The sequence below is a fragment of the Triturus cristatus genome, chromosome 1_2 (genome assembly GCF_964204655.1).
Source record: "Triturus cristatus chromosome 1_2, aTriCri1.1, whole genome shotgun sequence".
Lineage (NCBI taxonomy): Eukaryota > Metazoa > Chordata > Amphibia > Caudata > Salamandridae > Triturus > Triturus cristatus.
The window spans coordinates 831,195,416-831,218,873 of NC_140580.1; the positions used below are offsets into that span (position 1 = coordinate 831,195,416).

Genomic DNA, 23,458 nt, shown 5'->3' on the forward strand with positions numbered 1-23,458 from the left:
TATCTATCAAAAGCTTGCATGGACATCTTGAACGAAGCTAAAAGACTATCTGCAAAGGCTTCTTATGCCTTTAAATGGAAAAGTTTCTCTCAATGGTTCTATTGTTTTAACTACAATCCAGTTTTCTGTCAGAAAGCCATGATCATACCGTATCGTCTCCCTGTCCTCAATCAAAGTTGCAACACTCTTCTGTCAAAGTGCATTTAGTAGCTAATATAGCTTGCAGGAAAGGTATTCTGTAAAGATCTTTTTTTTATAATCCCTGTTATCCAAGGGTGAAGAACATATACTGTCCTGGAATGGCTGCCTTCTCCATGGGAGTTAACCCGGATCATATCTAAATTGATGGCTCTGCCTTTGAGTGTGTCCATAAGGCAACATTGCAGCGTCTTCTATTGAAATAGTCTCTCATTCTAATTAAGATTTATTGGTTGATCAGTCTGCCCTCTAATCTTTTTCGATATATTACCTTTCTTCTCTTATTGAGGATTCTAATCTCTGTTACTTGCAATCCTTTGTATGAATTTGAATTGTTTCAGGATACCTACATGTGGGTCGAAATAACATTCACACAAGGCTTCAATGACTCCTTAGTTTCAAACTAGGATTGCAAGTAAGTAACTTTCACTTCTAAATTAAATTTGCTTCTTATTGAGCAGGAGAGTTCACTGCATTAGAGGATCGTGTGTTCCAAGCTAGGTTTCATATCTGAATATCAGTGGAATTTGAATTGCTGTACCAAGAGCCCTAACACTTTTTGACGGTTTAGAGGCAGTGGGAAGTCGAGTGATTAGGTGATAGGCTGAGAATGCCTCTTTGAAGAGGCTTTCCTTTATGTTTTTACTGAAAAGGTAGCAAACATGGTTGGTTTCTCATATCCGGGCACAGGGAATTCTAAAGCTGAGCTTCTAGCACTCTGGTCACCCTGCCTACGTGAGACTTCCAGTTGAATCTGGCCAGTGTAAGGGGGGCACTGCCAGACATGTGGTTAGTTAGCTGGAACTAGTCAATGTATGCTTATTTGCTGGAATCCATGCTAATCTGTCCATCTGTTTGCATTCATTTTAAATTGATGTACATCTGTACCAATACTGCACACTGCTGATGAGGTAAATGTTTATTGGCTATGTTGGGAGCCCCCAATAAAAGAGGTCTACTTGATGTCATATGCTCAAATCCAAATTGCTACTGCTATCACCTTACTGAACCATGGGCCAAGGTGTCCATAATGGATATTTCACCCCTCAAATCTGCTCTTGGTCATTAAATATTGTTTGTTTAAACATAACATATTTTCCTCGCCGTGCTTTTATTGTGACAGAAAATCTCACTAGAAGACATTGTCCTTTTGTTTTATATGCTAGAACATAAGCCAGAGAGTGTTCATGGATTGAGGATAGAAGGGCATAATGACAAAATATCTGAAAGCCTGTTTGATATCACATTCTTTTCAAATGACATCTGCTTTCAGGAGATTGATGCCCTCTACGTTGTGTCCCAGTTTTTTCTTGAAGAATGGAGAAAATTTGTCAGGTAATTTCTAGTTCTTAATCATTTTTTGCATTTAGTTATATAATCTACTTGTAAATCTGTTTTTTCTATTATCAAAACACAACATTTAAAACCTACTGTAGCCCACAATGTGTTTTCTTCATCACGCAAGCCTAATTAAGACTCATAAACACCAAATATACCTGTCCATGTGTGGGTCTTGGAATACAAAACACAAGTGTTTTTTTTCATTAAATGTAATTAACCTGGCTATCTGTGCTGCTTTTTACTGTTTTCACCCCTTTATCTTGGGGAGAAGATAAAATAAAAGAACGGAAAGGCAGCAAGCCTAAAAATAGAAGAGAGCTCTGTCACTTTTAAGTCAATCAGGCCACTTCAGTGTCAAATTATATAGTTTAGAGACAGTTGCCCATGTCTTTGTTGAGAAAGCCACGAAGTACGATCACATGGTCTGTGTACTTAGTCTGCCATTGAGAAACTCACTCAGTTTGTCAGAAAGTGTAATTTAGGAGACTGAAGGACAGGGTTGGAAATTGGATATAAGGCCAAACAGAAGATTCTTTGGGAAACTTCATGTCTTCGTCATAGATTTCAGGATGCCAAAGGTATCAGTGAGATACTCCATCCTCCACTCATGTGTTCCTCAAAGAATAGGTACCAACACCACAATGCTCATCTTTGAATGCCAATGGACAGTAAAGGCTGCTTGTTTGATGGTACTGATTCATTCAATCGCTATATCTCTATTGGTATTTAATCTTAATATCAAGAAAAAAGACAACAGGATTATCCACATCGAAGCACTAGACCTCCAAGGCCACAACTTCGAAATGTGGTCCATGTTGAGGTTTCCATGAAAGGCAACAGAAGCTTCAGATAAAAAAAAAAGAATGTTCTTGGGAAACCCAAAAAGTGATATCGAACATTGGATAGAAAAGAGGCGTAAATTTCAGAAGGTCACATGTCATTTTGTTCAACGACTTTTCCCTGCTGATAGCATCACTACTTTTTCGACATGATGGTCAGGGCAGCTGCTATGCTCTACATATTCACACAAACTCTGAAGCCTGAAACACCTGTAATGCTGTACAATCTGCAAACCAGAGATCCGTTCAATTTCTTGTTCCACAGGTTTCCCGGTCTACTGCAACCCAGTTTGCGGACAGTTCTAGTCTAACTGCTGCTAAACCTCACAAGCAGGAAAGAAAGTGTTGGGACCGGAAGTCAGATCTCCTTCTTTTCTGAATCACTGATTGTTCTCTGCTCCTCCATACACAGTTTTCTGGTATGTGTGCCACTGAATCAAAGAAGTGTGACTTTTCTGCTACAGAGAGAGAGTTTGTTAGTGTTGCAGCACTTTCGGAAAGATATGACCGGTCTCTCTGAAAGTGGGTCTACCATATAACCTCCTTGCTGCCTAGGCTTCATAGAGGGGAACTTCTGGTGATTTGGAGACAAAATGGAACTTAAGATCTTGGGCAATAATCCTACCTCTCCTATAAGTTTGAGCTGGTTACGTTCCCCTCCTTTCCCGAAAATAGGCAAAAAGAGCATAGGAATCTGGCTGGATAAAGCCTTGAATTTTGATTCCCAAACAGTAAAGCTAACTTGATTCCCAAGCAGTAAAGCTAGCAGCTACCTGCTATGGTATTCTCAAGATTCTTCGAAAAATTCTCTGTTTACTCCCTCCAACCCTGAAGAGGTTAGTGCTCCTGGTTCTCACTACTCTCGCCTGGACCTTGGTAATTCACTCTGTTTGGGAGCCCCTAAAGCCACAATAAGGAAACCACGGGTAGTATAAAATTCCGCTGCTCAGATATTGTATAACATCCCCAGACATAAATCTGCCCTACAAGCCCTGAGCACCCTCCATTGGCTCCCGGTGGCCGAGAAGATCAAATTTAAATCCCGCTGTATTGCCCGTAGGGCACTCCTTCACAAACGAGCTTCAATCTCTCGTTCCCTGATCTCTTCCTATTCTCATGGGAGAACTTTGTGATCCTCCAACGCACATTTGGCCAAAGTACCTACCATTGGACGGGCAAAATACGGAGGGCAGTCATTTTGCTATAATGTGGCCAAACTCTGGAGCATCCTTCCCCACCCCATGCAGTCAGCCAAAAAGGAACTTCTCTTTCGTAAACTATTAAAGACTGGGCTATTCCAAAACAGCTCCCTCTAGATCCCTCTGGCTAGTCTGTATTGCAGTATCAGCACTGAGATGCGTAGCTATGCGCTGTATAATGCTTCATAGAATAGAATTGTGAAAGAAGGTAGTGTTGTCTCCAACTAGATTATTAGCTTTGCTATAGGGGGCAGCTTTCCTGCTTTTTAACTCATAAATACTAATGGCAAAATTATTTTTTAACTGAAAGAACTCAACAAGTTCACCTTAGCTCATTTCCATCAGAAGTTTGGCCTTTGCTTTTGGGGGTCGTTAGAAGCAGCTCCTTCTTTTCTGTTTCTGTTTTACCATTGCAAACTTCCTTAAAAATGTCAACATTGCTACCTACCTGTATGCAGATGATACCCAGCTCATTGTCACACTCAATGGTGATCCCCTCAACCCTAACACAGGTCTTCCTGCCAATAACTTTCTCAGACTAAACCCAATGAAGACTGAAATGCCATTCTCTATCAAGCATAATCTCTACGAGACTCCCTCTTGAACTTCCCAACTGAGCAGCGGCCCTTCTTCTGTTTGCTCAATCTGAGATCTTGCCCTAATCATAGATGCTGACTTGCACTTGGAAAACCAAGTCACAGGTGTAGCTAAATTCTGGTCTTTCCATATCAGAAGGACGTTTCCTTTCCTATAGTTTAGTCGTAGAATTGTAGTATCAAATGCCTTTGTTCAATCAGCCATTAATTACAGCAATTTTGCATAGCTAGGCCTCCTAAAAAAAGTGGATATGTCTCACCTTCAAAATGTTCAAAACTCGTTAGTCAAACCTGTAGGAGGCTGGCTATATGGTGTACCAAAATTTGTTGCACTGTGTAGAGTCCAGGTATCCAATACTAGCGTACTTGGGCTTGCTTTAACAATCCCATGGTGCTCTATTTGTGGTAGTGTGGTCGAGCAGCCTTGGACTTATCAGCGAGGAGTGTTAGGCATTTGTTGCACAGACAGAGTCAATAAATGAGACACACTCAATAAGGAAATCCAACACCAATTTATAAAAATAACACTGATTTTTATATTAATTTAAACACCAAAACCTTCTAAATCAGGTAAGTTCTTTTCAAGTTAGTGATTTTCAGAAATCCAGAAAATTCGGCTGTCAGATTTGGGGCATGAACCTCCAACCTGGTTATGTTATCCTATGGGAGAAACATACACTGCATAAGGTCACTTGCAAATGACTACTGGACTGTTCTTCTGGACTTAAGGTAAGTAGGGGCCATGGTCCAAGAAAGCACCAAGAGTTCAAGTTTACCTGCCCTATGCCTCCGGGTGCAGACGTGCTTTTCACAGTGGTAGCCTCGAACTCTCCACGTTGAAGCCAAATGGGCCTCAGAGCAGGGTCTTGCATCTCGTAGATCAGGGGGAAGCGTGGGTCTCATATCAAAGGCAGAAGGGGCTTTGAAACCCCTGAACTTGAAATGCTTAATCACTAGCCATCCTCCTGGATGAGTTGTGAACACCTGCCTCTGGAGCAGGCATTGCTTCTGGTATCAGAGAGCATGGGCTCTCACCTGCAGGGGGCCAGAAACTCCTCTGTGGTGGCAGGTTGGACAATACCAGTCAGCCAGCACACTAGAGGACTAATAGTTTTCAGGGGGCACCTCTAAGGTGCCCTCTGGGTGCATGTCAAAATAAATCTAGTACTGGGAACATTATGGATTTATTAAGACAAGGTGTTGCATGACAAATACTATAGGGTTCAGTGAAGCCATCATGTATCTGGGTAACTTGTAGTGACCATTGCCCAGGACATGTACTTAAGATGGCTTCCTTGTTCACTTGTGCCATCTAGTAATTGATCAAGACAGCACAGGGGCACAGCCGCTCATGCAGATATACCCTTACTTGTAGTATAATGCACCCTACCTTGGGGCTACAAGGCCTGCTGTAGGGGTGACTTACATTGATTTACATGCAGTGACTTTAGCATGTCATGTTTTCACTCATGGTTTGCACCATGACACATAGTCTGCAATGGCTGACTGCATGTAATTTGTATAGGGGTCCAGTATGATGGCATAATACATGCTGCAGCCCTTAGGGACCCCGTTTAGTACCCATGCCCCAGGTACCAGAGGTGCCACTTACCAGGGACTTACAGGAGTGCTAAAGTGTGTGCAAATTGTCAATTAGACCATTTTAGCTTGTTTTTAGGGCAAGAGCACTGGCGCCTGGTTAGCAGGTATCCAGTGCACATCAGTCGAAAAACATCAGTACCAGTGGCAAAAAGGGGGAGGGGGAGTGTCACCATGTCAAAAAGGGGCCCTTTCCTACAAGACCCATCTACAGTCTTAAATTTGAGTTTGTATCTGAACACTTCGTCTGCTACACTGGCTTACAGCGGATAAACGGGTCATTTTCACATGAGCCTACATGATGTGCAAAATGTAACACAATTGCAGACCCATGTTCTTTACCAAACATGTAACCAAGTGCCAGCCCTCTCGAAATATTCACTCATCAACTAAAGCCACTACAATTAGCCCTTGTTGTTGCCTATCCTCCTGAAAGACGAGTCACAGTGATTTAGGCTTTGAGACTTATGTTTCAGCCTCTAGCCTGGATTTCGGTGAGAATGACCCTGAGGCTTTTGAGCATCCCGTTTGTAACACATGCCTGTTGGCATATGCGGGCTCTGTATAGTGGGCCCTGAAGTTCCAGTGGGCACAGTATCAGGGTATCTCTCCGACATGGTCCAGTTCTCGGAGGGAACTGCAAAAGATCTCCAGTGGTGGCTGACGATCTGTCAGTGGCATACTCCTCTCCCTTCCCCAACCAGAACTGATTGTAGTGACAACTGCGTCACTCCTGGGATGAGGAGGCCATCTGGGAGAGGTGGAGATCAGAGGACTCTCGTCCCTGGCAGAGTCTGTGCTTCACATCCTCCTGTTGGAGCTTCAGGCGATCTGCTTGGCATTGAAAGCCCTTCTTCCTTCGATCAAGGGAAGACGGGTGTGGGTTTTAATAGACAATACCACCGCCATGTGGTACTGCAACAAACAGGGCGGGGTACGGTCATGAACCCTTTGTCAAGAGGTTCTGTGTCTCTGGATGTGGCTGGAAAGTCAGGGCATTTCCCGGGTGGTTCAACAGCTGGCGGCTCTCTGAATGCCTGGGTGGACGAACTCAACCGACGATGCCTAGGGGATCATGAATGGCATCTCCCTCCAGAGTTGGTGCAAGGTCTCTTTCAAGAGTCTGGGGGAACCTTGGCTAAATCTGTTCGCCACCGCTGAGAACGAGCAATGACCACACTTTTGCACGCTGGTGCTCGTTTTGAGTGGCGATCCTGCGCTCTGTTAGCCTTTCCACCAATACCGCACCTGTCTAGCGTTCTCAAGAAGATCAGGAAAAACCAGACCCAAGTCATTCATGTGGCTCCCGATTGGGCACAGAGAGCCTGGTATCCCGAGCTGTTGAGCATGAACATTGGTACCACCATCATGCTTCCCCTACGAGAGGATTTTCTGTTGCAGCAACAGGGGAGGGTCCTGCACCCAAACATGCTCACCATTCACCTACATTGATGGAGGAGGAAGGACAGTTGACTGCTTTCCACCTTCCTCCCAAAGTCTGTGATGTTATTCTTTCACAAAGATATCCTTCGATCAAGTCTGTATATACCTGCTGCTGGGGTACATTTGTGACATGGTGTGCATCTAGGAACATCAATCCTCTTTCTGCACCCTTTCTGAAGTACTTTTGTTTGTTCTGTCCTTGGCTCAGCAAGGCTCTACTGTGGGCACACTTAAATGTTACTTATCGGCCATTTCAGCAGTTTTGTTGGATCAACCTTCTTTGTTCAAGTCCCCTTTAATGGCTAGGTTCCTCAAAGGTTTGCAAAATGCATTTCCTCCGAGGCCATTTAATATGCCCCAGTGGGACTTGAACCTTGCCCTGACCTTTTTATTGTGTGTGCCCTTTGGGTCACTGCACAACTGCCCTCTCCAGTTTTTAACCATCAAGACTGCTTTTCAAGGGGCCACTACATCGGCCAGGAGGGTCAGTGAACTGCAGGCACTCTCTGAACCCCACTTTCTATCCAGACAAGCAGGTACTACAGACACGGTCCTTCTTCTTCCCGAAGGTTATAACCACTTTCCATGTAGGCCAGAACATCACACTGCTTACCTTCTTTGCTCCACCTCACCCTTCAAAAGAAGAGGAGAGCCTCCACTGTCTGGACCCAAAAAGAGCATTGTCATTCTACCTTGATCATCATTAAAGAGTTCTGGGTGGATGATCAACTCTTCGTAGGGAATTTAGGAGCCAAGAATGGGAAGGCTGAGCAGAAACAGACCATCTCAAGATGGATAGAACTCCGCATAAAGATCTGCTACACACTGGCCAAGAGTGTAGCAGAGGGCTTGCGTGCTCGTTCTACCATAGCCAAGGCTGCAACCACTGCATTAGCCCCCGGAGTCCCTATCCTGGACATCTGTCAGGCTGAAATGGGAGCATCTCTGTACATATTTACCAAGCAGTACTGCCTGGACAGTGATGTCCTTCATGATGGGCACTTCACCCATTCGGTCCTGCTGGACTTACTCCTTTAAAGCGGCTTCACAAACACACTTTCAAGGAAGCATTACTTGGGTATCTATTCTAAGGCGAGGAATCCGCGGCTAGAAGTCTCGATCAGGTGAACAGGTTACTTACCTTTGGTAATGCCTTATATGGTAGAGACTCTATCTAGCTGCAGATTCCTTAATGGCTTCGTGCTCCTGGCATGTAAAGTCTCAAAAGGAACTAATGTCATCGATCCAGGGTGGCGTCTATATAGGCACCGCGCACATCATTTCAGGCGCTGACGCCACGTAGCCGAACAGTACCCCATACTGTTCGAAAACTTCCTGATCCTGTCTGACACCTGGGGAGTATTCTAACTTAAGGAATCTGTGTCTAGTTAGAGTCTCTGCCAGATAAGGCGTTTCAAAGGTAAATAACTTGTTCTTCGGCCCTGAAGATGAAGGCCCATTACAAATGATTAGTCTCTCTGTAGCTTCCCTTACCTCTATCGGTCTAACACCACTGGTATAAATCCCATACCATTGATGTCAATAGTATGAAAAGAGATGTGCAAACACATCCAGTGAATGTTCTAGATAATGTCCCTTTCAGCATGTTCTCCAGCGAAATAATCCAGAGTAAAATTATTTGTCCTAGAAGGAATGAAGAGAAAGGTGTCCATTTATTGACAACTGCAGTGAAATCCACTCCCTCTCAAAAGCAGTGATTCACACCATTCCCTAATCATGAGTAGCCGGTGGGAGAGAACATCACCAAGCATTTTCCACAATGAAGAGAAAAGGCTGAAGTGAGGTTGGGGTTCTCTGTTGTACAGAATCGCCAGGTGCATAGATAAGGGCTCCCACATACATTCCATCCCAAGGTCATGCAGCTCTCCATGTCTCTATTGGCTATTTCAAGAGGTACAGCTGCTTCAGACATAAAATACTGTCAGGATTGGGGGCCTCAGCAGTTGCCCAAGTGACCACTGCCTGCTATCCTCTATGCCATTCAATAAATACTAATGTTTGTTTTTTAAGATAATGGCTATGGTGTGACATTGAGGTTGTGTTTTTTACTATGAAATGCTGCATCAAAATGTCTCAATCCCCCACTATGTCCAGCAGTAAGAATGCAAAACGCTTAGACTTTGCATGCATTTGCTTCGAAGGAGACCCCAAGGGGAAATGCACTTCTGATCATCTGGTTAGGCTTTTAAGTGTGCTCTTCTACTCCATTCCTCTTCTGTAGAAGACCTTCCTGAAATTCTATATCAGCACGATCTTGAGTCCATTATGCTGTCAGTGTAATTTAAAGTTGGCCGTTTAAAACCGAATTAAAGCATAGTATGTATTTTTATGTAAACTTTGAAAAAAAGATTTCACTCTGTTAAAACTCAGATATTCAAGCTTGAACCCTGACTAGATAACTGAGAGCAAAATAAAGCTCTTTCTGTTTTAAATGCCTTATAATTCCGTGGATATACTTAACTCCTTAGCTAAACGTTTTTCCGATTCGTTAAATGAGTTTAGGAAAGCCTTATTAATTGGTATTTGGAAGGGGTATGTTAAGGGCATCCCTTCCAAATACTGATTCCTGATGGTACGTATTAATGATTTGTGACCGAAATCCGGTCGCAAAACTTCAGTATTTTACCACCACCTCAAAGGAGGTGGTAACCCATGAAGGTGTCTCCATGGGTTCCCTACCCTTTTGTGACTGAAGAAGAAAAACAAAAGAACATTTTTTAGGAGTAGGTAGTGATTGACGGAACCACAATAATATTAATGATGTGAATGTAGATTTATGTGCCTGCATTCTTCTTTTTTTTTTGTAGTACATGAGACTCCTAGTTAAGTGCACAGAACCCAGGTTTGGTGGTTGGGGGGGGATCCGCCAGTCAGGGTTACCCCCTATAGTTAACATCTACTCTATGATTGTTTTTGAGCTTGCTCCAAGTCCATTGCCTTGTCGTTTTATTGATCAGTCCCTTTTTGTCTGCCCTCACTCTTTACTGCATTACAATTTTCTTGAGGAATGTTGTCATTTTTTCTCCATGTAAACTGCTTGTTTAAAACCTCTTTGCACCTGTAATAAATGTTTTGGAGGTTTAGCTGCTCATTTACAGTGGATACCTCGCATGTGAGATACCTGTGAGAAAGTGCCATCTTTCTTGCATGGTATGCCCCCACTTTTTACTGGATTGCTGAATGTACTTTGACTGAGTGTGCCCTGGACTCCTGCCAATCAGGTGCCCAGGGCCTATGTTCCTTCCCTAAAACAAACCAAACCCAAATTGGCAAACCCTGGCCACATGTCAGCCCCTGGTAAATGGTACCCTAGGTACCCAGGGCCTTGTGACCAGGGAAGGCCTCTAAGGGCTGCAGCATTCCTTCTGCCACCCTTAGAGGCCCTGTACCTTTACACACACACACTGCCTTTGCAGGCTGAGTGTTTGGGTGCAAGACAAAAACAAAGTCGACATGACACACATCCCTGTGTGCCATGCCCATCACCTACACTGCCCTGGCATACATCAGCCACCCCTCTAGCTGGGTGCCTTATGCCTATGTTGTGGGCACAGGAGCAGGAGCCCTGTGCCCCTACAGTGCCCAGGTCCATTCCTGAGCACCGTAAGTGCAGTGCTGCCATTTAAGAGTACATGGTGCTGAGAGCTCGTCAAACACGAGCTCCGCAGCACCATAATGGCAACACTAAAGACTGAGAAGTTTGGTATCAAACTTCTCAGCACATTAAACCCACACTGATGCCAGTGTGGGATTAAAAGTACCAAGCACCCCAGAGGGCATCTTAGAGGTGCCCCCTTAAACCTAGCCTACAATCCACGTCTGCTCTGAGGCTGCCACCCAGCAGACATGTTGCTGGACCCCTGGGTAGGAGAGCCCCTGCTCTCCTGGGCCTGCAACAATGCACATCATGGGCGAGGTGCTAAATCTCCTCCCCCAGGATGGGCAGGGGGAAGCTTCAAAGGCATGCCGCCTCTGTGAGCTTCCCCAGGCCACTGCAACCCCCCCACTCTGGCGGGAAGCTTTGGCCGGAAACCCCAAATAAGGACAGGGGATGTGCCAGCCTGCCAACCCCACCCCTCAGGTGGGGTAGGCGAGGTGAAGCACATCTCCGGGCTCTCGCCATCTTGAAGATGGGGAGCCCTACCCTATCAGGACTAGGCTACTGCCCCCCTCCCACAGGAGAGAGGCAGGATAGGGGGTATACCCACCCCTGGACAGGGACCCATTGGTCCCTGCCCTTCACCTACCTGTAACGCCCCTAAATCTAGTATTTAGGGGCACCCTGAACCTCCCTTCCCCAGATTCCAGATTCCAAACTACAAAAAAGAGCAAGAAGAAAGAAGACCTGCCCTGCAGCTGCTAAAACGAGGAAGACACCAACTGCTTTGGCCCCAGCCCTACCGGCCTGTCGACCCTCGAACCTGCTCCTGCTCCAACCCGGCATCTCTTGTGGCCAGCAACCTCACAAACCCCGGAGGACCTGGCTACCTTTTGGCTCTAAGCCCCTGGGACTCCCATGAGTAGAGGCTCTACTCAAAACCTACCTCTAATCCCTGGCAGCAGCCCGGAACCGCGAACCCAGCACACTCTGCACCAGCCAAGCCTGGCCAGTTTGGAGTGAACAAAGACCACGAGGACGACCCCACGGCGACTGTGACCCCGAGTCCGGCACCCAAGGACCTCCCTCGACACTCCTGAAGAAGCCTGCAGCCTCAGCACAAGGTGCCCCCCGTACCGCGATCAACAGAGGGTAAGATTTCCCGTCACCAAAAGGCACCCCTGCACGTGGCGCCCCGCGGCCCCCTTTGCCCAATCCCGGGGTACCTACCTATCCTCCAACTACCCAACTTACCTCTCGAAGTGGTGGTGGCACCTGAAGAATCCTCGTCCCCGAGCTTGCAGTCTTTTTCTAAACCGGAGATTTCCCATTGAAATCAATTGAGCACCCGAAGGCTCAAAAGCACCCTGCACCCAGCCGCCCGAGTGGCCCTGGCAGTGAAAACTCTACACCTACCTACTTCCCCACTTGCCCTGAGTAAGTGACCAGGAGCCCAGGTCCCACAGCCGCGTGGCTTGCCAGTCAGCAGCCACCAACCAAGGCCCCCCTATCCCTCATAGGATAACATTGGGCCTAACTCTCTCTCTGCACCCGGCCTCCCTAGAGTCGCTGAGGGTGAACCAACTGTACCTACCTGACCCTGGGGGACCCCTGAGTCTATGCCCAGAACCTCAACTCTGCCAGTCGAGTACTTACCCTTAAACCGATAACTCGATTTTCCTCATAGGGTAACATTGACTGGCTTTTTCCTGAAATTTCTTCTAAGTGTGGACTTTTCAAATCTTAAAATATTCACCAAAAATCAGCCGAGTAACAAAAACAAAATTACTCACCTGCTCTTAGGTGAGCTCCCAGTGCTGGCTCTTGGTGCCCAGCACGGACTCTGAAAAATACTTACAACTGTACTTACCCGTAACCCAATTTTCTTCCATAGGAAATCATTGACTGTTTTTCTGTGAAATTTCTTCTAAGTGTCAATTTCTGCAATCTTTAAATATTCTTCAAAAATCGTATAGTATCTGAAAACGTAATTACTTACCTGTTTTGGATAAAGGTCCCAGTACTGAGTCTAGGCACCCAGTACTGGATTACAAAAGTAACGAGAACATACTGTTTCTGCAACTTGAATTTTCTTCCATAGAGAATCATTGACTGTTTTCTTTGAAATATTTGGTCAACTTTTAAAATAGCTAAATATTGTTTAAAAATCACCTAACTGTAGCTTGCCCCCACAACAAAGCCCCTAAGGCACCCAGTACAGCTACTCCTGGGGCAGCAAGTATACAAATGGGATCAGAGGTGTACCCTGAGCAAATCTGGGAACACACTGAAGCAAGTCTAGTCTCCTTAGGAGAAGTGGAGTTTGCCACTGTAGCTGTGTGGCCCCCCCAACTTAAAGAAATACTTACAGTACCCCTGGGTGAATGGAACTAGGGTAGAAGCTCTGAGGGATACAGATGCCAGTGTCACTATGGTGAAAGACACACTGGTTTCCCCTGAGCAATACTTGATTGGGAAGTCTTACCCTGTCACCAACGCTGACAATGTCACCACTAGTCATCCCATGGCCATGGTAACATTAGGCTGGGGGGGGGTTACTGGCATGAAACAGGTAGTGGTCTCTCCAAAGTTGCCAGCTGCCTGTCTGCTTGGTAATGGTCTGGAAACCTCAGCCTTGGCTGAGGTTGAGCTAAAGGCCCATGCAGCCATGCTGGGCATCCCTGAATTGGTGTGTGTGCAAACCAGAGCACAGACCAAGAGGAAGGGTGAAAAAGTAGGTCTGGAGCCTGAAATAATGGCCCAGCCAACCAAGAGAAAAGGAAAGAAGACTGGGGAACCAGCTTCTACACAGCAAAACATTCAGGACCCCTCGCCCCAGGGAGAGGATTTGGATACCCCTGAGGGAACTGAGTCCATGGAGCTTGACCCTTACCAGGTTGAACTCTTGGGCCCAGGGGGACCCTCTAGGGAAGAGCTGTGCCAGGGTCAGCGAGACTGTCCCACTCTTGAAAGCCTGAGGCAGCAAGCTGTTTCAGAAGCAAGGGGGTGTCAATGGTACCCACAGAGCTTATTGGGAAGAGGGATTACTGTATGCTGAGGCAAGAAACCCCACTCCTGGAGCCACCGGGAGGGTGGTGGTGCCACAGAAGTACAGGGAGTTCCTCCTAACTTTGGCTAATGACATCCCCCTAGCTGGACATCTGGGGCAATCCAAAACTTGGGAAAGGCTAGTGAGTCACTTTTACTGGCCCCAGATGCACCAAAAGGTGAAGGAGTTTGTCATCTCATGTGTTACCTGTCAAGCCAGTGGCAAGACAGGTGGCCACCCAAAGGCCCCCCTCATCCCACTACCAGTGGTGGGGGTCCCCTTTTGAAGGGTAGGAGTGGACATTGTGGGTCCACTTGAACCTCACACAGCCTCAGGGAACACATTTATTCTAGTGGTAGTGGATCATGCCACTAGGTACCCTGAAGCAATTCCACTTAGGACTACTACAGCTCCTGCAGTAGCCAAGGCCCTCTTGGGTGTCTTCACCAGAGTGGGGTTTCCTAAGGAGGTGGTTTCTGACAGAGGTTCCAACTTCATGTCTGCTTACTTAACACACATGTGGAAGGAGTGTGGAGTGCAGTATACGTTTACTACCCCTACCACCCAGAAACCAATGGCCTTGTTGAGAGATTCAACAAGACATTGAAAGGTATGATCATGGGTCTCCCTGAAAAACTCAAAAGGAGATGGGATGTCCTGTTACCATGCCTGCTTTTCGCTTACAGGGAGGTACCACAGAAGGGAGTAGGTTTCTCACCCTTTGAACTTCTGTTTGGTCATCCTGTAAGGGGACCACTTTGTCTTGTAAAAGAGGGCTGGGAGAGGCCTCTTCAAGAGCCCAAACAAGACATCGTGGACTATGTGCTTGGCCTAAGGTCCAGAATGGCTGAGTACATGGAAAAAGCATCCAAGAACCTTGAGGCCAGCCAGGAGCTCCAGAAGCACTGGTATGACCAAAAAGCTGCACTGGTTGAATTTCAACCTGGGCAACAGGTGTGAGTTTTAGAGCCAGTGGCACCAAGGGCTCTCCAAGATAAATGGAGTGGCCCTTACACTATCCTAGAAAGAAAGAGTGAGGTCACCTATCTAGTTGACCTGGGCACTAGCAGGACACCCAAGAGGGTCATCCATGTGAACCGCCTCAAGCTCTACAATGACAGGGGTGACATCACCATGCTGATGGTGACTGATGAGGAGCAGGAAGCAGAGAGTGAACCTCTCCCTGACCTCCTCTCCTACAGCCCAAAAGATGGATCAGTAGATGATGTGATCTTCTCAGACACCCTCTCTGCCCAACAGCAGACTGACTGCAAGCAAGTCTTGCAGCCGTATGCTAGCCTCTTTTCCCTGACCCCTGGTCTGACAAACTGGTGTACCCATGATGTGGACACTGGTGACAGTGCACCTGTCAAAAACAAAATCTATCGACAGTCAGACCAAGTCAAGGAGAGCATCAAAGCTGACGTCAGCAAGATGCTGGAGTTAGGGGTCATTGAACCCTCTGAGAGCCCCTGGGCCAGCCAAGTGGTTCTGGTCCCCATACCTCATCAACAAGGTGAAAAGAGAGAGATGAGGTTCTGTGTGGACTATAGAGGGCTCAACTCTGTCACCAAGACAGATGCTCACCCTATCCCAAGAGCAGAGGAGCTGATAGATAAATTAGGGGCTGCCTAATTCCTCAGTACCTTTGACTTAACTGCAGGGTACTGGCAGATTGGCATGGCCCCAGGAGCAAAAGAAAAGACAGCATTCTCCACCCCTGATGGGCATTATCAGTTTACTGTGATGCCCTTTGGGTTAAAGAATGCCCCTGCCACTTTCTCATGTTTGAGCCCCATCTTGTTTAATATCTAAGTGGCTCCCTTGGCTGGGATTGCAGCGCATTTTGGCTTTGATATAATCTCATAGGTGGATGACACCCAGCTGGTGTTTACACTCGTCCATGACCTGATGGCGTCAAATAAGCGTTTTGCCTCAAGCATGTTAGCTATTTCATACCGGAAGAATGAGAACTATCTCCAGTTGAATGCAGATAAAACTGAGATCATGCTATTTGGCAAAGCCTCCTCTGTCTGGACAGACAACTGGTGGCCTCATCAACTGGGTGACAGTGCCATGCCTAACAAGTAGTACAGACCTTGGGGATGAAACTGGACCAAGTCCTAACGATGAGAGAGCACATTTTGACTACCACTGGCATGTGCTACTACAACCTACGCCTATTGCGCAGAATTTTACCCTACCTCCCTACCTCTGCCCGTAGCATAGTATTAAGCAGACTAGACTATGGCATTGCCTGTCTGGCAGATGTCAGTGAAACGTTAGTTTCTAAACTTCAGGTTGTTCAAAATACTGCTGCCAGGCTTCTGGCACTTCATCTGCTCCTCTGCTGGAAGAACTATACTGGTTGCCATTGAACAAATGCTCCTATTTTAAGATTTGCTGCCTTACATATTTCGCCTTAAAGGGTAAAGGCCCTCTTTATCTTCAGAATAAAATAAAAGCATATGCACCTTGCAGTAATCTAAGATCCTGCGCTAAAGCCTTGCTGTGTGTTCACCGTATTTGTCTAATGCGCAGCGGTGGAAAAGCTTTTTCCTATCATGCCCCTGTGTACTGGAATAAGCTTCCTCTTCACGTTCGCTCCTGTCCAAACTACTGTAATTTCAGGAAACAACTCAAAGCTTAACTATTATGAACACCCTCTCCGTTTTTCGATCTTGTTCTATGACAGTGCCGAGATGCCCTAGGGCAGTGGTTCCCAAACTGTGCTCTGTGGCTCCCTGCGGAGCCATTAAACCTAGCCAGGGGTGCCGCGCATTAATTATAATTAATATTAATTATGCACTTTAATGCATTTTAATGTTGAAGGGTCTGTTGGCTTCAATTTAACTAATTAGACTTAAACGCATGATGTCGATGATTTGTAAGTGAAATGCCTAAATCTGTAAAATTGATGGCATGTCGAGGGAGATGACCTCCATATTTCACTGGATCCCCAGGTTCCAACGCTCCTGATTAATTTTGTTAGACTTGTTAATAGTTTAGTTTTTTTCCAAATGCAAGTGGTCAGGAAAGTACAGTTGTCCTGTCTATTAAACACACTAAGTATTATTAAGTATTGACATTTGTACTTGAAACACAATATACGGCATAATGGCAACATTTGAAAGCAAGAAAGGGGGACATTTAAAAAAAACAATCTGAGGAATTTATTTCACTTGCTTTGATTTGGAGGCAATTTTAGGGAGGAGACAGCAAAAATATGGCTGTATGTGGTTCTAAAAAACAGGAGTTACCCTGCTGAGACAGGTGTGTTGGCACGTATGGCATGGGTAGAAATGGAAGTGCATGCAAATATTCTTCAAGCGCTGAAACACTTTCGCAAAGGGGCCTACATGCATAGGGGTGCTATCTATTACTGTAAGTGGGATAAAACAATTTAGAAAAGTTTGAGGGTACTTTAAAAAAGGCATGGACAAAGAAGCGTAACTATGAATATTTTATTAGAGGCGCTGCCTTAGTAATACGAAACCCCTTGTGTATATGATTATAAAACCTTCATCAGCTACATCCCAGTTATTTTCAGGAAGAAAAATACCAGTACTCCCGAGGCCAGGTGTACATTGACACCACCCTCCAAAAAAAGTAACAATGGGGAGCCACGAGCAATGGCCAATGGGTCAAGAGAGCCGCGGGTCGAAAAAGTTTGGGAACTACTGCCCTAGGGTGATTTGTGCGCTATATCAAATTAAATTAACATAACCATTTGAACCCTTGGCCCCTGCCCCAAAACTTGCATAGACTTCAGGCTTGCCTCTTGGCTGCCCTGATCTGACTGTTCAGGGTGTACCAGCACCTTGATCAGCCACTACCCTCTTACAGCTAGTCCACTGGCTGCCGGAGTATTGGGACTGGGACATAGACACCAGACACCCCTAAGCAGACCACTTACACCACCAGAGGGATAGCCTCTCCAAGGAAGGGTGGCCAATTTTACTCTTTTGGGTGGTGGACCAGTGCGTGGACCAGGAACATTTGGTGAAACCAAATCACTACAATGCATACTGGTAGAGTACCCTGTGCAACATGGTCTGTATATGCCAATGCTAACAGTATAGTGCTTAGCCTGTAGGGACTAGAATACTGCTTGGGGTCAGAACTCTGGAAAAGAGGGTCGTAAAGACTTCTGACTTTCACTGTGTATCTTAGTTGTATATGTAGTACATGTTCATTATGTGTATTAATGTACTTTTCTTTTATAAAATAAAATGACGAGTAACCGTTGATCCTATTACCTTGTATTACTATTCAGACTGTATTCTGAGTGTTTCACCCACAATACTTCCTTGAGTAAGCCTTGGGCTGCTCTGTCTTGTTACCCTCGGTGAGTAAAGTGTTTGACAGAAGTAAGTGGATATCCAGTTTGGGATCCATGTAGTACTGTGGTCCCAGGACACCAATGGGTACATCTCTTATTGATGCATTTGGAGCCTAAAAATCCTGACTGCCCTGGTCCTCCTGGAATCTGGTTGTCACAGTTGGCTTTACTTTCCCACTTTTCTGAAGGGCAAGCCAGTCTTCCATCCATGGTTAAGATGGAGCTGCAGATGGCATGCAGGAAGTAAGTAATTTGAGACTAAATAATCATTAACTGTTTCTCCTTGATGCACATGTCACAGTTTGTTGTTGCAATTATTAGCTTTGAATATTTTCTCACTGTGATACTTTTAATACACCATTTTGTGTCTCCATGTATTTCATGAAATAATTCTCACATGATAACAAATATTCATATTTTTCTCCCACTGCCATACACACCCAGGCGACCCACACGATGCAGCCCTGTGTCGTCTTTGGGAAACAGTGCACTTCTTTGTCCACATGGCGGGCTGATGTTTTCATTTGATAACCTGACCAAGGAAGATTCTAAACTGTGAGTTATTTTTTTTATTATGTTTTTTTATGTGCTGAAAACTAACTTATTCAAGTCTTTTGTTAAGTTTTTTAAAATCTGTAGTGATCCAGACTCGGAACCATGTACTCTGGTGGAATCCTCTGTATGAAGGGGCAGCCACACACTGACACTGACAATTTAAAGGCTCTGGTAGTTGCTTCTTTTAGCTCGACAGTGTGACCATCATAAGAAGAAATACATTGGCAATAACAGTCAAAGATATACTAAGAGCTGAAATATGAACACATGTGAAACAAAGGTTGCAACATGACTGTTTTCTACTGCATGCTGTGTGTGAGGGGTCCTCACAGAAATCCCTGCTTTATCTTGGCATACTCGATAGGTTTCACATGATTTCCACCTTCTCTTCTGCTTCCTTGGATTTATGCTAGCCATCTCTACTTTTACGCTGTGCACTGAGTTGTTTCAGGGTTGCTTTTATGTGGCCCAGAACAGAAGTTCAACCTCTCATCATGACAGACAAGGAGAAAAGATTACTTTTCACATCTTATTTCTTTTGTGAGTGGCTAAGATGCCAATGCTCAAGAACTGGAGTGTCCTTTAAGTAACTTATTTCTTGCATAAGGGTAGTTTTGTAGAGGGTCAGTCTGGCTGCCTCTCTGAGGTTTAGGATAGTTTTTCCTGTTACCAGCAAAATGAGGTGCTGTCTCTAGCCTAATTTCCTGGCATCACAAAACAGTTTCCATGTTGTCTCTTGCAATGGGCTGCATGCTTGTAGGTGTTTTCCCTGCATGGACTCAATTATAAAGAAGCAAATTGCCATTCAGTCACCGAATGGCTGTCCTGTTGGCAGATCCATGCATGAATGACAGTAACAGAAAATCCAAAGGCTTGAGAGAGTTGACTTTTTGCCCCAAAATATGTATGCTCTCTGTGAGCTGATTCACTATGAAAAATACACTCCTATGAAGCAGTGGCTGTCCCAAAAGACCCCTCTGTGTATATGTAATATTATGTTCGAGGCATATGTGCTGTAGATTCACATGCTTTGCATACTCCTACCATCTAGTGTTGGGTCCGGATGTTTGCAAGTTGTTTTTCTTTGAAGAAGTCTTTTCTAGTCAAGAGGTAAGGTGATTCCTCCTTTCGGTGGTAGTGCGCATGGTCATCGACTCCATTGTTAGATTGTTTTTTTCCACCATTGGGTTTGGACGTGTATTGCTGCGCTCTGGTTCGAGACTGTTCTTTGGTACCCCTTGACTCGCAATCCTCTCTACCCCACAGTATTGTTTTGGACGCGTTTCCTACTTCTCCACGTATCGCTTCAGTCACCGAAAACTACTTTTCGATCGGCAGGTCGTAACCCTACTAAGCTACCTCACAAACACAAACTTCCTGATGAGGACACTTATTACAAGATTCCTTTAAAAAAGAAATCTGTCGCTACAAGTCCTTTTCATCCACCACCGCCATCCGTTCCTCCACCCCCTCAGGATTCTCCACAATCTCACCATGATAATTATGATATTGATGATGAGGGTACACATTTACCAGCAGATCCAGGGACGGATTATAAAATTGATCCCCCCAACAGATAATGACCCAGACCTTTACCCTGCCAAGCAGTCGTCCCCAGATGACAATGTATCCTACCAAGACCTCATTGCCAGGGCTGCACAATATCATGGGGTGGCATTACACAAAGAATCATTAGTGGAAGACTTCAGGAACCACATATCGGCCATCTCAAACACTTCCTATGTTTGAGGGCATGATGAGACAAGCCGATTAAGTTTTTAAAGATCCTGTGCGTGCACGCATCTTAACTCCTGGAGTTGACAAAAAGTATAAGGCTTCCCCAACTGATCCTTGATAAATACTGGGTCAGTTACCATTAGGTTCACTAGTTGTGTCTAATGCCCGTAAAAGGGCTAATTTCCAAACATCAGGGACGCTCCTCCACCTGATAAGGAGTCCAAATTAATAGATGCTTCTGGCAAGTGCATAGCGGCTCAAGCTGCCAATCACTGGCGCATTGCAAATACGCAAAGCATTTTAGCCAGGTATGACCGGGCTCACTGGGACGAGATGGAGCAGCTGCTTTAATATCTCCCAGATAAGCACAAAACCAGAGCCCAAGACTTAGTAAATGAAGGGAAGCTAATTTCTAACTCTTCAATAAGGTGTACTTTAGATGCTGCTGATACTGCACACTAGCATTCTCCTTAGGAGGCATACTTAATTAAGGATCTCTGGATTTAAGCCAGAGGTCCAACAATTCATTCTATACACACCATTTGACAAAAAAACATTTTTTGGGACCGGACGTTGATCAGGCTTTGGGAAAATGAAAAAGAGGGAACAACTCTAAAGGTAGAGGAAAGGGCAGCACACGCCGTAGTTTCCCTTCCCCTAATAAGCAGTGACTTCCCCACGCTCCCCCTGCCTCCCCCTCCCTCCGCCTATACCACACCTGTCGGGGCAACACTGCAACAATTTCTCCCCATTTGGCAGTCCATAACAATAGACAAATGGGTGATTGGAATTATCCAACATGGTTATTGCCTGGAGCTTTCCACCTCGCTCTCACAAACTGTCTGCACAACACTTGCAATTGCTCCAACAAGAAGTGCAATCTCTCTTACTAAAGGGAGCTATAGAACCGGTTCCAATACAATACCAAGGATCAGGGGCTAACTCTCTGTATTTGCTCATTCCCAAAAAGGATGGTTTCTTAAGATCTATTCTGGATCTCAGACAGTTAAACCAAGTTATACTGTCAGAACACTTTCACATGGGGACCCTTCATCACATACTTCAGCTTTTACACAAAGCAGATTGTATGTCTACTCTAGACTTAAAAGAAGCATATTTTCACATTCCAATTCACCCAGCTCATCACAAATAGCTCAGATTTGTGATAGCAGGCAAGCATTATCAATTCAAGGTACTTCCCTTTGGAGTGGATACAGCACACAGAGTATATACCAAATGTCTGGTAGTAGCTCATCCCAGAAGACAGCATGTTCACGTCGTCCCATACCTAGACGACTGGCTTATCAAAGCCAGCACTTACAAACCTGTCTGCGACATATTCTAATGATGATAAACCTACTTCATCAGCTGGGTTTTACAGTCGATGCACAGAAATCTCACCTGCATCCTTTGCAGACACAATCATACCTAGTAGCCACTCTAGACACAGTCAAAGCTCTAGCATCTCCCAATGTAGCCATAATTCATAACATTCAGTCTACAAAACTACAATTCCAATACAACCAAGCCTTGCCAGCCAGAGTGTTCATGCATTTACTAGGAATGATGGCGTCTTGCATCGCAATTGTACCCCATGAAAGACTTCACATGCGTCCCCTACAAGAGTGCTTAACACGCCAGTGTAATCAGTCGCAGGGTCAGTTAACCAATCTAGTGCTGGTAGACGGCCCTACACATCGCTCTCTGCAGTGATGAAACCCACAAAATGTATCAAAAGGCCGGCTCTTCATCGACCCTGTTCCACAGGTCATGCTCACAGCATTCGCATCTCTAACATGTGGGTGGGGGGGGCCATCTCCAAAATTACACCATTCAAAGACTGGAGCAACAAGCACAAAACTCTACACATAAACTAGCGATTTTTCTTGTGCTCAAAGCTTTTCAAACTCACCCGCTAAACAAAACTGCCCCTTTCCGATCAGACAAAATGACAGCAATGTACTATGTACAGAAGCAGGGAGGAACATACTCCCTCCAACTGTCACGACTTGCTCAGACCATTTGGAAATGGGCTATTCATCACATGATTTAATCTTCTGGCAGAACACCTCCCAGGAGTCAACAATCAAATTGCCGACCTTCTCAGCCGAAGGAGACACCAAGTTCACGAGTGGGAAATACATCCCCAGGTTCTCTTTCCATTCTTTCAACTATGGGTTCCCACAAATAGACTTGTTTGCCTCAGCCAACAACACAAAATGACCAAACTTTGGCTCCAGGTTCCCACACCCACTCTCAAAGGGCAATGCCCTGTGGATAAACTGGTCAGGAATATTTGCCTACGCTTTTCCACCTCTCCCACTCATTCCATCTGTGGTTCGGAAGCTCAGACAAACATCTCTCACACTAATCCTAGTAGCTACTGCATGGGCTCGTCAACCATGGTACACTACAATGTTGGAGTTGTCACTAGTTCCACATCAAAGGCTGTACCTCACTTCCAGCCTTCTCACCCAGAACCATGGAGAAATCGGACATCCAAATCCCAAAGAACTGAATTTGGCGATCTTGCTCCTGAAGTCATAGAGTTGGGTTACTTAAATCTACCACCAGATTAAGAATATTCTAAAAGAGGTAAGGAAACCTACCACTAGAGCTTGCTACGCAGCAAAGTGGAAAAGATTTGTAATAAACTGCAATAACAACAACATCAACCCTCTGGATGCTTCTATACAGAACATTATCGGTTACTTGTTACATTTACATCAAACTGGACTAGCTTATGCATCTTTTCGAATGCACCTAGCAGCGGTAGCTGCATATTTACAGAACAGACAACGTTTGTCACTATTTAGAGTTCCAGTAATCAAAGCTTTAATGGAAGGCTTAAAAAGAGTAATACCACCAAGTATTCCTCCTGCCCCAGTATGGAATCTCAACATTGTCCTTAGGCTCATGGGACCACCTTTTGAACCATTGT

At 45.3% G+C, this 23,458-nt stretch overlaps 1 protein-coding gene across 2 annotated transcripts in view; it reads left to right on the forward strand.

Moving 5' to 3' along the window:
* Window positions 1-23,458, forward strand: part of USP48 (ubiquitin specific peptidase 48) — a 782,973-nt gene that overhangs the window by 570,224 nt on the left and 189,291 nt on the right. For both annotated transcript variants that reach the window (XM_085608904.1, XM_085608905.1), the window contains exons 18-19: window positions 1,472-1,533; window positions 18,670-18,780. In XM_085608904.1, the coding sequence (XP_085465030.1) occupies window positions 1,472-1,533; window positions 18,670-18,780 (173 nt within the window). The remainder of the gene's footprint in view (window positions 1-1,471; window positions 1,534-18,669; window positions 18,781-23,458) is intronic.